This window comes from Ctenopharyngodon idella, chromosome 12, assembly GCF_019924925.1.
Source record: "Ctenopharyngodon idella isolate HZGC_01 chromosome 12, HZGC01, whole genome shotgun sequence".
Classification (NCBI taxonomy): domain Eukaryota; kingdom Metazoa; phylum Chordata; class Actinopteri; order Cypriniformes; family Xenocyprididae; genus Ctenopharyngodon; species Ctenopharyngodon idella.
The window spans coordinates 7,757,010-7,771,798 of record NC_067231.1 but is presented as its reverse complement, the minus strand read 5'-3'; the positions used below and the strand labels follow the sequence as shown (position 1 = coordinate 7,771,798).

General features: G+C 35.0%; 1 protein-coding gene across 1 annotated transcript; it reads right to left on the bottom strand.

Moving 5' to 3' along the window:
* Positions 1–9,603: 9,603 nt before the first annotated feature.
* csf3a (colony stimulating factor 3 (granulocyte) a) lies at positions 9,604–14,421 on the bottom strand. Its single transcript, XM_051915350.1, has 5 exons — positions 14,279–14,421; positions 13,837–13,988; positions 13,191–13,298; positions 12,038–12,184; positions 9,604–11,561 (listed from the first exon to the last, which is right to left on the bottom strand). The coding sequence occupies exons 1-5, from the start codon at positions 14,289–14,291 to the stop codon at positions 11,331–11,333; spliced, it is 651 nt and encodes a 216-aa protein (XP_051771310.1). The 5' UTR covers positions 14,292–14,421; the 3' UTR covers positions 9,604–11,330.
* Positions 14,422–14,789: the final 368 nt, after the last annotated feature.

Here is a 14,789-nt window from a genome sequence, read left to right as displayed (position 1 = left end):
ACTGTTGAATATTATCCTTATATTGTAATCATTATGAGCACAAGCTGTAATTGCTGCTTAACATGTTCATTGTGTCTGCTTAATTGAAAACCAAACATTAACTAACCAAATAACGCATTATCTTATAGCTGTATTACTGACATATGGACACACTCATTTCTGACTGACAACAGAATACTTCCTAACTGTAACATTGGAACAAGCATTTTCTGTAAAGCTGCTTTGAAACAATATACACTGTATTGCCAAAAGGTTTGGGACGCCTGCCTTTATGTGCACATGATCTTTAATGACATCCCATTCTTAATCCATTGGGTTTAATATGGAGTTAGCCCACCTTTTGCAGCTATAACAGCCTCAACTCTTCTGGGAAGGCTTTCCACAAGGTTTAGGAATGTGTTTATGGGGATTTTGGACCATTCTTCTAGAAGCGCATTTGTGAGGTCAGGCAGTGATGTTGGCGAGAAGGCCTGGCTCGCAGTCATCCCAATTCATCCCAAAGGTGTTCTATCGGGTTGAGGTCAGGACTCTGTGCAGGCCAGTGAAGTTCCTCCACACCAAACTCACTCATCCATGTCTTTATGGACCTTGCTTTGTGCACTGGTGCGCAGTCATGTTGGAACAGGAGGGGGCCATCCCCAAACTGTTCCCACAAAGTTGGGAGCATGAAATTGTCCAAAATGTCTTGGTATGCTGAAGCATTAAGAGTTCCTTTCACTGGAACTAAGGGGCCAAGCCCAACCCCTGAAAAACAACCCCACACCATAATCCCCAGTCCAGTGGCGGCGTGCTTTACACCATTAAATCCGACGCTTTGCATTGTACTTGGTGATGTAAGGCTTGGATGCAGCTGCTCGGCCATGGAGACCCATTCCATGAAGCTCTCTACGCACTGTTCTTGAGCTAATCTGAAGGCCACATGAAGTTTGGAGGTCTGTAGCTATTGACTCTGCAGAAAGTTGGCGACTTCTGCGCACTTTGCACCTCAGCATGCGCTGACCCCACTCTGTGATTTTACATGGCCTACCACTTCGTGGCTGAGTTGCTGTTGTTCCCAGTTGGTTCCACTTTATGATACCACTAACAGTTGATCGTGAAATATTTAGTAGTGAGGAAATTTCACGAATGGACTTATTGCACAGGTGGCAACCTATCACGGTACCACGCTTGAATTCACTGAGCTCCTGAGAGCGACCCATTTTTTCACAAATGTTTGTAGAAGCAGTCTGCATGCCTAGGTGCTTGATTTTATACACCTGTGACCATGGAAGTGATTGGAACACCTGAATTCAATGATTTGGAGAGGTGTCCCAATACTTTTGGCAATATAGTGTATATTGTAAAAAGTGCTATACATAACTTGAATTAAAAAAATTAAATTGAATTGTTTAAATCTCAGAATCAGTGTGTGTATGTACATACAGTCATGTGAAAAAGAAAGGACACCCTATTGAATTCTATGGTTTTACATATCAGGACATAATAAAAATTATCTGGTCCTTGGCAGGTCTTAAAATTAGGTAAATACAACTGCAGATGAACAACAACACATGACATATAACACTGTGTCATTATTTAGTCATCAAAAACCAGGCCAAAAATGGAATGGAAAAGCCATGGGTGACAAACTAAGTACACCCTTATGGCTTCCACAGGAATTAAGAGGGTAAGTAGCAGTCAGGCATTGTTGATGAAATGCCTTTGATCATCGGCAAGTGTGACCAGCTCTATAAAAGCAGAAGTTTTGGCAGTTTGCTGGTCTGGAGCAGTCAGGTGTGTGTTGACACTATGCCAAGGAGGAAAGACATCAGCAATGATCTTAGAGAAGCAATTGTTGCTGCCATCAATCTAGGAAAGGTTATACGGCCTTTTCCAAACAAATTGAAGTCTGTTATTCAACAGTAAGTAAGATTATTCACAAGTGGAACACATTCAAAACAGTTGCCAATTTTCCAGGAGTGGATGTCCCAGCAAATTCACCCCAAGGTCAGACCATACAATGCTCAGAGAAATCGCAAAACACCCAAGAGCTACACCTCAGACTCTACAGGCCTCTGTTAACATGTTAAATGTTAAAGTTCATGACAGTACAATTACAAAAGACAGGACAAGTATGGCATGTTTGAAAGGGTTGCCAGGAGAAAGCTGCTTCTCTCTAAAAAAAAAAAAAAATGACAGCACATCTTAGGTTTGCAAAGTTGCATCTGAACAAACCACAAGACTTCTGGAACAATGTCCTTTGGACAGACGAGACCAAAGTAGAGATGTTTGGCCATAACGCACCACCACTTTTGGTGAAAATCAAACACAGCATACCAACTGTCCATCACGTTGGTGGAAGGTTGATGATTTGGGCTTGTTTTGCAGCCACAAGACCTGGGCACTCTGCAGTCATTGAGTCGACCATGAACTTCTTTGTATAACAAAGTATTCTTGAGTCAAATGTGAAGCCATCTGTCTGACAGCTAAAGATTGGCCAAAAAGAAATTGGTCATGCAACAGGACAATGATCCCAAGAACACCAGCAAATCTACAACAGAATGCCTGAAAAAGAAAAGCATCAAGGTGTTGCAATTGCCTAGTCAATGTCCAGACCTCAACCCGACTGAAATTCTGCGGCAGGACCTTAAGAGAGCTTGTGCGTAAACAAATGCCGACAAACCTAAAAAAAAAAAAAAAAAATGAAGCAATGTTGTAAAGAAGAGTGGGCAAAAATTTCTCCAGAATGATGTCAGAGACTGATAAAGTCATACAGAAAATGATTACTTCAAGTTATTGAAGTGGCAATAACAAGCAACTGAATCATAGGGTGTACTTAGTTTGACACCCATGGCTTCTCCATTTTGGCTTTATTTTTGTTAAGTAAATAATGGCACAGTGTAATGTGTCATGAGTTGTTGTTCATCTGAGGTTGTATAATTTAAAGACCAGGGGCCTCATTCATAAAATGTTGCGCAGAAACCGCCCTAAATTTGATCTTACGGTCATTTCTCAGATGTGCGTACATGTGATTCATAGAATGAACGCACACACGGAAAATGAGCAGACGCCTCTCTTTCAGATGTAAAATCTATAAATCGCAAATGATCTAGAGCTTGCGCGCAGCTGAATGGTTTCAGTTCACCTAATTAATGTCATTTACATATAAAAGATCACCAGTCATCGTCCAAATCCTTTAATTTAGAATGGTGAGCTGCAAGAATAGCTTAGATTTCCAAAAACCTGCAGTAATCTGACAAGGAAAAGTGCATACGTGTGCTCAGACCCTGACGTGGCGCTAAGCACTGTCCATGTCAAAGACGTTTTTATAAATATGAGTGTTGGCGTGGATTTAAGCGTACGCACACTCTAAGATCAAATCTGTGCATACGCACGCTTTATAAATGAGGCCCCTAGATGACTTTTTAGTATGTCCTGATACTTAATTCCATAGAATTCAAAAGGGTGTCCTTTCTTTTTCACGTGACTGTATATGTATGGCTTTTAGCAGAACTTCCAAACATGTCTCCTCACCTGTATGCTAAATGCAAACAGTATTGAATTAGAGGCCTTTTAGACAAATAGGCTAGTACTGTATCATATTTGATACACAATTTTCTAAGGCTATTAAATTATCAACATGATCAAAAGTTTGCTGAAAAACCTGATGTACACAATCTACTATACATGCCTTCTGTCATCTGACTGATGTTTTACACTTTTTTTTTAGCAAGTAAAAGGCATTTTAATATAAGTCCAAAATGTCCACCTTCAGGTCTTTTTTCTGTGAAAATCTTTACTCATTTTTATAATGTAAACATATGAATAACTTTTATATTTTTAGTAATATTTAAAGATGAACATTTACTGCACTGAAGCTTCTTAGGTTTACTTTTTTTTGTTTGTTTTTTTTACATTATGCATCAAAAATGATGCATCAGACTTTTGAGGAATGTTTTTTTCTCGATCATCATTGTACTGCATTGCACACAATGAAAACTACAGAGCTTTGATTATAAAACTACACTGTAAGCACAAATAAGCTGGGCTAACTCAAAAAATTTGAGGTAATCAGTTACATCAAATTTTTTGAGTTATGATGTTCCCAATTTTAAGCAAGCAAAACTATCAAGTTTTTAGTGTGTAATAGCCTACTCATGCATGTTAATTGCTCCTAACTTCAAGAACTGAGTTAGCTAACTCATATATTTTGATATCAATTAACATAAAAGATTTAGTTAACTTTTTTATTTTGAGTTCTTGCAAATCAAATGTGTTAATTACTTCAATGTAAACCCTAATAAGTTGTCAGAACTCAAAAAAGTTGAATGAGAATTTTTTTTAAGTTAAACTCAAAGTTTAAGTAAGATTTTTATTTTGCACTCATACATTTTTATTTTTCTTAACTTGAAATATTTGAGTACACTTGATTCATACATTTAACTTAAAATTATCAGGTTATTTCAACATAAATATTTTGCTAGTAAACATAAACTAATTCAGAAAATGCCAACTTGCTAATTTGCTAACATGTTAACAATAGCATGGTATAGCATTTACTGAATGTGTACAGCAACTTAAAACATGTAACTTACCTGCTCTCAAACCAAACATGTGCCACTTGTCACCATGATGGTAACTCTCCAAAAACAAAATATTAACAGAAACTCTTCTAAATTAGCATAACAAAACATTAATCGCTACTAAATCTCCCTTACAATTAATCTTGCACACACACACACACACACACAAAAAAAAAACATTATATAACACTTAATTTTATCATTTACTCTCCCTTTCGAATCCAAGCCCAGTTTTAGTTAAACTTAAGTTAGCCTAAATTAAAAGAAATGAGTTCATACAACTCAAAACAATGAAACAGTTCAGTTTACTTGAAAAATGTCAGTGCCGTGAACTCAAAAGAAAAAGAAAGTGCTAAATACTCGTAACAGTTAATTTAACTGAACTAATTTGTTTAATTTAAGTTTGTGCTACTCAAATCAATTAAGTATTTTGAGCGTTAGGGTTTACAGTGTAAGCATCTTACTGAAACATATTAAATGACAACTGATATTAATATGCATTTTATGCAACTAGTCTGCTATATTGTTATAGAGATCTAACTGATTTACATTACAAGCTATCAGAATTTCTCTTTTTATCCACATAAATATTAGCAACTGCTCCAAATTATATATTTTTGCTCAGTTTGAGACTCTAAGGTATTTTTTCCACTTAAAGGGATAGTTCGCCCCAAAATCATCATTTACTCACCCTCAAGTTATTTTGAATTTTTTAATATTTTGAAGAATGTTGTGACCAAACATAGGCCCCACTGACTTCCACAGTAATTTTTGCTTTTTTTTTTTTTTTTCATGTCAGGCTTTACAGAGTTAAAACCTTTTAAAAACTGTTTTAATCTTGACACTTGTCATCATAAAATGTTGTTGCTTATCATGTTAAAGAGCAAGACAGCACAAAGACCAACTCAACAATGCCTATACCACCAAAGAGCCTTAACCAAATCAAGCATGGGAATGTCAAGACCCAAATCCAGTTGACGTAAACTGACACAGGCAGTTCAGACCAGACACACCAAGGTTTGTGAAATAATTATGGCTGATGAATACCATGGCGTGGCTATTTTCTTAAAAATACATATGAATGTTATGCTTTTTCAATTCAGTGGTTCAAAGAAGAGAAGTTTATATACTTCTGATTTGTTTATCTCTTATTAGGTGACAGGATGTTGCAGTTCTGGTGTTCAGTGTTTTAGAATTTTCATTTAGTTCACAAAGTCTTTTAGTTTTGTTTATTTATAGTCAGAATACAAAATGTGACCCTGGACCACAAAACCAGTCATAAGTCGCACAGGTATATTTGTAGCAATAGCCAACAATACATTGTATGGTTCAAAATTATCGATTTTTCCTTTATGCCAAAAATCATTAGGATATTAAGTAAATATCATGTTCCATGTTTCCTACCGTAAATATATCAAAAATGTATTTTTGTAAGTAATATGCGTTGCTAAGGACTTCATTTGGACAACTTTAAAGGCGATTTTCTCAATATTTTGATTTCGATTTTTTTTTTTTTTGTACCCTCAGATTCCATATTTTTAAATAGCTGTATCTTGGCCAGTTATCCTGACAAACCATACATCAATGGAAAGCTTATTTATTCAGCTTTCAGTCGATGTATAAATCTCAATTTCATAAAAATGGACCCTATGACTGTTTTTTTGGTCCAGGGTCACAAATGTTGAACATCTTTGGGAAGTTTGGTCATTTTCACTTGGTGTTTTTAATATGAGAACAGTGGTGTGTGATATAACTGCTAATGGATCCTATATAATAACCCATTAATTAAGAGAAATTGTAACTGTAGTAGGCATGAAGTGATAGTGGATAAAGTGAGTTAACTCAATTTGTTGTGAGTCAGCAAAAAATTCAACTGAAACCTTGTATGTCTGGGAAATAACACTGTGTGATCAAATGGAAAACAATACCACTCAAAAAACCAAAGAACTGGATAAAAATAGAACTTGTTACATCATATCCTGTGTTTCAATAATGCCCTTGTGCACGTCAAGGAATTCCCACTACGTCAGAACAGTGTCTGTCAGAGGGTCGCCCTTTTTTTTTTTTTTTTTTTTTTTTTTTTTCCTTCGGAGAAATGTAAAATTATTCATTCTATTTATTTGACTGAATTCTACAAGTAAACTTATTTTAGACTTCTAAAATAACTGTTATTTTTGCTTTTATGTTTTATGTTTTATTTTTAATTTCGTTACAACTGGGTGATCATAGAACAAGTCAGAACAGCCCAATCAATTCGTCATAGAACAAAATTACCATCCAATCACAATTCGTTATCGATTAACTTGTAGTTAGTGAAGACGGGATAGGCGGAATCGCGCTGAATGACACACACCAGAAGCGCTCTCTCTCGCACGCGCTCTCTCTCTTTTCTTGCGCGCGAGCCCGGTTTTCAGACACCGCGCGATCAGCTTTCCTTGTGCCTGAATGGTCAAATGCACACACAGTTGTCAAAATGTCCATCGTGTGGAGTATCTCACGTAAATACTGTCGGTTATGGCTTAAGTGGACGTAAACAGGTGGGTGAAAACCGGATATGTGTCAGTATATTGAATTCGGTCTTAAAGGGACAGTAGCCTAAATCAAATTAAATTTTTCTGTCATTAATGTTAATCAAACAACAAAAGAAGTTAAATAAATGTATATATGGTAAATAAACCTACTGTATCTGAAAAACAAGTTTATTTATTTTTTCTCTCTATCGTATTTGTCGTATTGTTTCCACCATGAGAAATCTGGCCACCCTATTTAACTACAACTTGATCAATACAAATGTGTAATTACAAAGATATTTAAATACATGATATACGCGATTTAATAGAAATCACATTAAATTAAACTTTTAGTTTACCATCTTGTCAGTACATTCAGCAGTACATTTTCACCATATTTAAACAATAGTATATAACCATAGTATATTATTTCCATAACCAGTGTAAATATTGTATATTGTATATAAATATGTATCAGTAAATATTGCATTACTCTCTAAAAAACATAGTTACTTTTTTATGGCAAGTAATTGGTTATGTTACTTTTGCGTTACTTTTTCTCACCTGTGCTGGGCTTGCTTTTTTGATTTTTAAAGGGTGAGTTCACCCAAAAATGAAATTTCTGTCATTAATTACTCACCCTCATGTCGTCCCAAACCCGTAAGATCTTTGTTCATCTTTGGAACACAAATTAAGATATTTTTGAAGAAATACGAGGGTATCTGATCCACACAGGCAGCAACGACATTGCACATTTTGAGGGCCAGAAAGGTACTAAAGACATTGTTAAAACCATTGACGTGACTACAGTGGTTCAACCTAAATATTGTGAAGCAATGAGAATACTTTTTGTGTGCAAAAACAAAACAAAAATAACGACTTTATTCAACAAATTCGTCTGTCCCCTGTCATACTGCTACGCTTTTTCGTTGCAGAGCTTCAGTGTTTACGTCCGAACGGCGGCTCATTATTGGCTGGCTCTGGTCACGTGAAGAGCACGATGCATACGTGAGCCCACATTCAGACAAAAACACTGAAGCACTGCAACGAAAATAGCATAGCAGTATGACAAAAGGTGCAATGTCGTTGCTGCCTATGTGTGGATCAGATATACTCTCGTATTTCATCAAAAATATCTTAATTTGTGTTCTGAAGACAAACGAAGGTTTGATGGGTTTGGTATGGCATGAGGGTGAGTACTTAATAACAGAGATTTCATTTTTGGGTGAACTACCCCTTTAATAAAAAAAAAAAAAGGCACATTTAAAGGCCCTTTAACATCATATTGTTGGATTAATTGGATCATCAAAGGTCAGCAGCAAAGACATTGGTTAATAAAGTGAGATTAAATACATAAAGTACATTTGTATTATTTAACATATTTAATTATTGTTTGCATAATATTCTGAGTTTGTATTTTACTGTTTTTATTCATTTTGTGGAATACTGAATCTGTTTTTGTGCAAGTAACATGAATAAATGCATGCTCACAATTAGTCCAGAAATGGACTAAAAAATCATGTTTACACAGCGCACACAACACCTCTGCACTTACTCCTGATTTCCCTCAGCATGGTGTCAAGAGAGGTGTAAATAAATAAATGTGAAATAAAACTTGCGTTACTTATTTGAAAAAGTAACATTTTGTTGTAAATGTAAAAGTAATGCATTACTTGTTACTTGGCAAAAGTAATCTGATTACATAACTCGCGTTACTTGTAATGCATTACCCCCAACACTGTCCGTAATAAGTACTCTTAAAAGTATGTTAAAGTATTTTTCACAAGGGTGGAACAATTGCCATATCACCTTCAGGAATAAAATATTTTTTTACACAAAAGGTTTGAATATGATACACCCTTTTTCATGGATCTATTGAATGAAAGTGGAAATATGTCTGATTTTGTGAATTTATAGAAGAATTTCAGCTAGTTGTAAATGTTTTGATCCATTCATGAAAAGTCACCTCACTTTTGGTAACAGAAGGAAACTACCAGAGTTAACTGTATTCTTTTGTAAGAGGTATTCTTTTGTTGAAGCCATCAATCTGCGTTATTTTTAAGTTTTTTTTTTTTTTGGAAATCACACACACACACACACACACACACACACACACACACACACACAAAAGCACTCGCACACAGGAACTTTTTGTCAGTGCTGCCCCGTGACTGTAAAAAAAAAAAAAAAAAAAAAAAAAAAAAAACCTACTGAAAAAACTACTGAAAAGCATCATGACATTTTTCATTAAAGTACTTCTATACACAAGAGCATTTTAAGGACAAACATTTAAAAATATTTTTGAGGTGTGGTAACCATATAAGCAAAAAACTTTGGACTGTTTAATTATTGAAAAATAATGCACACCTGATGTGTTGCGTCGTGGCCACAATACCACTTGTGCATTATTTGCCTATAACTGAATGGGTTGTTGTATGTATTAGTTAATTGTCTTCTGGCTAAAGATGACACAATTAAATCTCAATTACAGAAAAATACAGGGATAAAATATGAGCAAATGACAAATAACAAACTTTTCAATATATATATATTTCTTTTATTTTGATAAAATATTCCAAACATATCATAAACAAATATTGGCAAAAAATAAATACAACTATTCTTCACTTAAATAAATAAATAATATTATAGAATTTAATATAATTTAATCATACATTAAATAATCTGGAATTCCATTTATGGTTGCTTTTTATGGGGAAGAAAAACAAAAACAACATAATATCACATGCAATGAATAATAAAAGCAGTAGGTAGTTCTCACAGAGATCAGGAGATCAATCCAATGACCATGATCTCATTTAGCAACGTATGAGACATGGTCATGTGCTCAATAAATAACCTTTAAAAAGTGTAACACTGTAAAGTATTTCATATTCAGTTAAATTATGTATTGTATTCTGAGGCAGACTGTGAATAATACAGCAGTTTAAATAAGCTCCTAAATTAATAAATAATAAATAAGATGTGAAGTGAAATACAAAATAAATAATGTAATTAATAAATACACAAAATACCAACTGAAAACTGTCAGAAAACTGATACCCTGCAGTGCCACCATGTCTAAATGGTCACTATGTCTCTTTGCCTGTTTAAAGCAAAGATGCTGTATGAAAAACACAGCCAGTTAGGGGACGTTTACACAACACCTTTTTCAACTAAAAACTGAAAAACTTGTATGCGTTTTGGCTGTTCATTTACACGACAACGGGGGCCTAAAAAACACGTTATGGGGGTATAAAAAAATGCAAACTTTAGAAAACAGGTTTCAAAGTGCGAGTTTTTGAAAGCAATACTGTTATCATCTCTGTGTAAACTAAAATAAAACACGAATTAGTGAAAATGGTGATGCCACATGTGAAATACATGTTCAGTCTACAGGCGCATGTATTTTTTTTTTTTTTTTACAAATTGACATCGCCAATTACTGGCCTGGCATGCATAATAAAGCGTTTTTAGTCATTTATGCAGATCCGTGTGAACAGGGATCCCTTTGACAACGTTGTCGTCTGTACGCGAATCTTTTTACTAAATGAAAAACTTTTCTGTTTTTAGTAGTCATTGTTGTCGTGAAACGTACCCTTAGAACATATCAAATATTTTTTGTTTTGTTTTTGCTCGTCACTTTACCAAATTTCATCTGTTCAGTGTAAAGCCCAAAGTAAACTTCAGTTTTTACAAATACACTACTGTACAGTGCTATACATACGCAGCCCGACTTTTCTAACTTTGCATATTCTACTCTATAGAATGCAATAGTCGGGTTCATTTTCTTCATAGAGAAATTGATTTTTAACCTATAAACCTTTAAAAACAGATATACTGTGAGTATATGCTTTTGTTGAAGCCTTATTATTCCAACTTATTTTTAAAATAATCTTGTTTGACAGCTGAGTTTGTGGTGAATAACTACATTACCCATTATACTGTACAGAAAATTTGCCTATTTCCACGAAATGATGAAATTGAGTCTCGCTATGCTGTCAAAATACTTGAATATATGGCTTCATGGCTTCTTTAAAAAAAAAAAAAAATCCCTTTGGGAAAAATGAATGAAAAAAAAAAAAAAATAAAAACCAACGGCACTACAAGGCGGCAGTTTTGATCAGTCTTAACTTCTGGATAAAAAGAGCACTGACGCAGGACAAAGACAAAACTTTCCAGAGACGAAACGCCATTGTCGTCACTAAGCATTCGCGTTAAAACTGAAGTACACTTTGGGCTTAATAGTCTAGATCACTCATACGCCTGATGCATTTACCCAGAGCTGCACAGTGTTAGTGTTCTCTGAGGTGGACATACTACGTATACTGAGGATACTGCGTAGGACATCATAACTGAAGTCCTGAAGCTGTTGCAGGGTGAGGTGGGCTGCCACTTGAGTTAAGTATTCACTTGTCAGATGTTTAGCCAGATCAGTCTGTGACTTCTTGTCTGATGCCTGCTGTGAGTGGTCAAATCCCGGTTGATTCTGCAATTGTGAAAATACATAAATACATGAAGCATTATAACATGCAATATATTATTAGACAGTTTAGTTAAACTGCATTTGAAAAGAAAACCAAAAGTCGCCAACACACTTGATCATGAGTAAGACCTTTATAGGTTTTTTCTTATTACAATGGGCTTCATTGTTAGATTTAGGTTTGATTAGAACATTTTCTGCAATCTTGTATGAATTATTACAACTTTTCATGAAATCAGGTTGACTTTCCCTATTTAAATTGCTTTAGATTAAACACACTTCTTGATTACTATCCTAAGAGAGGCACTGCAATATGACTCCAGACATGACTTAAATTTAGCAGTGCTTGAAAGTGAGTTCCTAAATCAAGCCATGACTAACACTCATGCAATTCAAGAACTGAGACTACAAGACTGTAGTTCAAAGCAATCGTATAAATGTGCACGTTAACAGAAGAACAGTCACCAAGTCGAATTCCATACCTCTTCGATTTGATACAGAAGGTCTTGAATTTCATCTTGAAGATCGTTCACCCGCTTTGTCTGAACCAGCATGGGTGATTTGCTGATCTCTTTCAAGAGATTCAGATGTAGTTGCAGTCCCTTCGCTATGTGAGCAAGGCAGGTTTCCTGTGACAATAACGGAGAGATCTCACAATTTATTTGCTGAACTTCCTGTTAAATCTTTAAATTGTGTTCCTCTGTAAATCTGCCATCATAAAGTCAACAAAGTAGCCTAAGAATTCTTCTCAAACTATAATAATACAACTACAAGGAAAGAATTGGCTTGGAAAAAATTAAACGTGAAATTTTGAAAGTATGAAATAGTATTTTCTTGTAAAGTGTACTTCATTAATCTTTGTTTCATTTACAATTTTTTACTGTGTAAATTTTTCATAAGTCTGATTGCTTAGAAAAGGAATAGCATATTCCTGTAGATGGTCCAGAAGCTGAATACCTTATTCAGAAAGGCACAGATAATGGTTTCAAACCAAAATAACGAATTTTACGGAATAATTGGAAAAATATTCGACAGGCACAGTCACTCCTCATGTTTGAGTGAGGGGATAGCGCGATATTACACATAGAAAATCATGCATTAATGAGTGTGTGAATGTAAGTGTAAACTCAATCGCAAACCAAACAGTCAAATCAAATAGTCGCGCTGTCATCTCTCATAAATCAGTGTAATATCAACTATACTACATCATACTCATCATTTCTACTATTCTACACATCATTTATATGTCATTTCTACTATTTTATATGTCTATTTGAATGTTTTAAACACTCTATGAAGGAAAATTTTATGAGTTATACGAGGCATATTTGTTAAATTTAAAGTATAAATGTTTTAAATCACATTTAAAATGGGCTTCTCATGACATTTGACAGACTTAAGCCCCAAGCCCTTCAAGTTTTATCTGACTACAGATACATATACAGATATTGGCTTCGCTGCAGACCCCCATTCCTCTCCTTAACAATCTACATAGTTTGCGGTATCATTTACGTCTGAGGCACAAATGGTGTGTTTTTACAGTACTAAACGGTGTTAGGAGTTTTCCTAGCCTTAGATGAAGAGCAACAGACATGCTTGACTTGCAATTAATCTAAAAAACTGAATGAAACTCACCTGAGTGAAGCTACTAGAGATGTTCTGGAGAACTGGGGCAGAGGGTATCATTTTTTCCTTTAAGTGCTGCAGCAGCTGCCTAGTTGTGTTGTCACCCAAAATCAAGCTCTGAGGGAAAAGACAAGCATTTGACGTGTTAAAACACGACAGGTCAAAATTTCTTGTTCTTGCGTCAGTACACAAAGAATTATTACTTTAATTCCTCACAGACATGCCAGAGCAAAGTAAATTTGCATACAGCGGCCCCAAAAAGTATTTGGACATGCTATGATTGTCAGACAATGTGGAACACTGTCCATAGTTAATGTGAACTACACTGATGGTTACACTACTAGGATAATCTGCTGGGAAAATAATTTCAGTAAAAAAAAAAAACCTTTACACAAGTTAAAAATCATTTCAAAGTGAAGTTATTCTGAGAAAGGTTTTTAAAATCATTTGTTTGGTGAGATTCCACTTGGATTTATATTTGGATCTAATGCGAATAACATTCCTAAATGTGACCCAAGTGTCCAAACGCCTCCAAAAATGTTTTGATTCATAGAATCAATCAGTGAAAACCCCATATTGATTGACTACTCTTCGGAATTTTGGGGACATTGCCCCTCAGTGTCATGTTACAGCCCTGAAACATGAAAATGCTTACCTGACTTTGTATCCAGGCTGTGTGCACTGTAGGAATATCATCAAGAATTTTGCTGATTAAGCTGTGGGTCTGTTCAATAGTATCCATAATATTCGGATTGTGAGAGACAGGGGCAGATCCCACGATTCCCACTAAGGTGACTAACAGAGCTACTGCAGGAGAGAGAGAGCGAGAGACACAATTAGAAGTGCATAACAGTGTGACGTAGATGTCACACACATGGCTCAAGCACTCACATGAACATCATGATTTCACATAAATGCACCTGATTCTAACAGACTGGTACTGTGGTTGCCTAACTTATACTTATTTCCAAACAGTCATTTATGTTTATAAACGTATATTAAAGTGGTAGAAATAGTATAGCATATGCAAACATTATTGAATATAGTATATTAAACAGAATCATTATTTCAATTATTTGAAAAATAAAAAAGCTTACCCTGGAAGTTCATTATAAGAACAGCAATGAAAAAGAAAATGTGCAAAGTCACCAGAGTCCAACAGTTAACAAAGCCCCATCATGTTCAGAATTTATATATCCTGCAGGGGAAATTCCTCTTTTTTTTTTAGACTGACGTAGACTGACAAGTCAACTCTGGGTCGACGCATGCTTAAGCTTATTGATGATTATGCATTAGTACATCACTATCAAACATTATGTAATATTTGAGAGACTTCAGTAGTTCATGTGTATTCATATATGAGTATATATAAAAATATCGGTAACACTTTACAATAAGATTCATTAGTTAACATTAGTTAACTCCATTAGTTAACATGAACTAATAATGAACTGCACTTGTACAGCATTTATTCATCTTTGTTAATGTTCATTTCAACATTTACTAATACATTATTAAAATCTTGTTACATTAGTTAATGCACTGTGAACTAACATGAACAAACAATGAACAACTGTATTTTCATTAACTAACATTAACGAAGATTAG

Coding starts and splice junctions, on each gene's coding strand:
- csf3a (XM_051915350.1), bottom strand. Junction 12,185..13,190: donor TCTCTAGTAGCTTCACTCAG/GTGAGTTTCATT, acceptor TTATTGTCACAG/GAAACCTGCCTTGCTCACAT. Junction 11,562..12,037: donor TTCTGTATCAAATCGAAGAG/GTATGGAATTCG, acceptor TCACAATTGCAG/AATCAACCGGGATTTGACCA.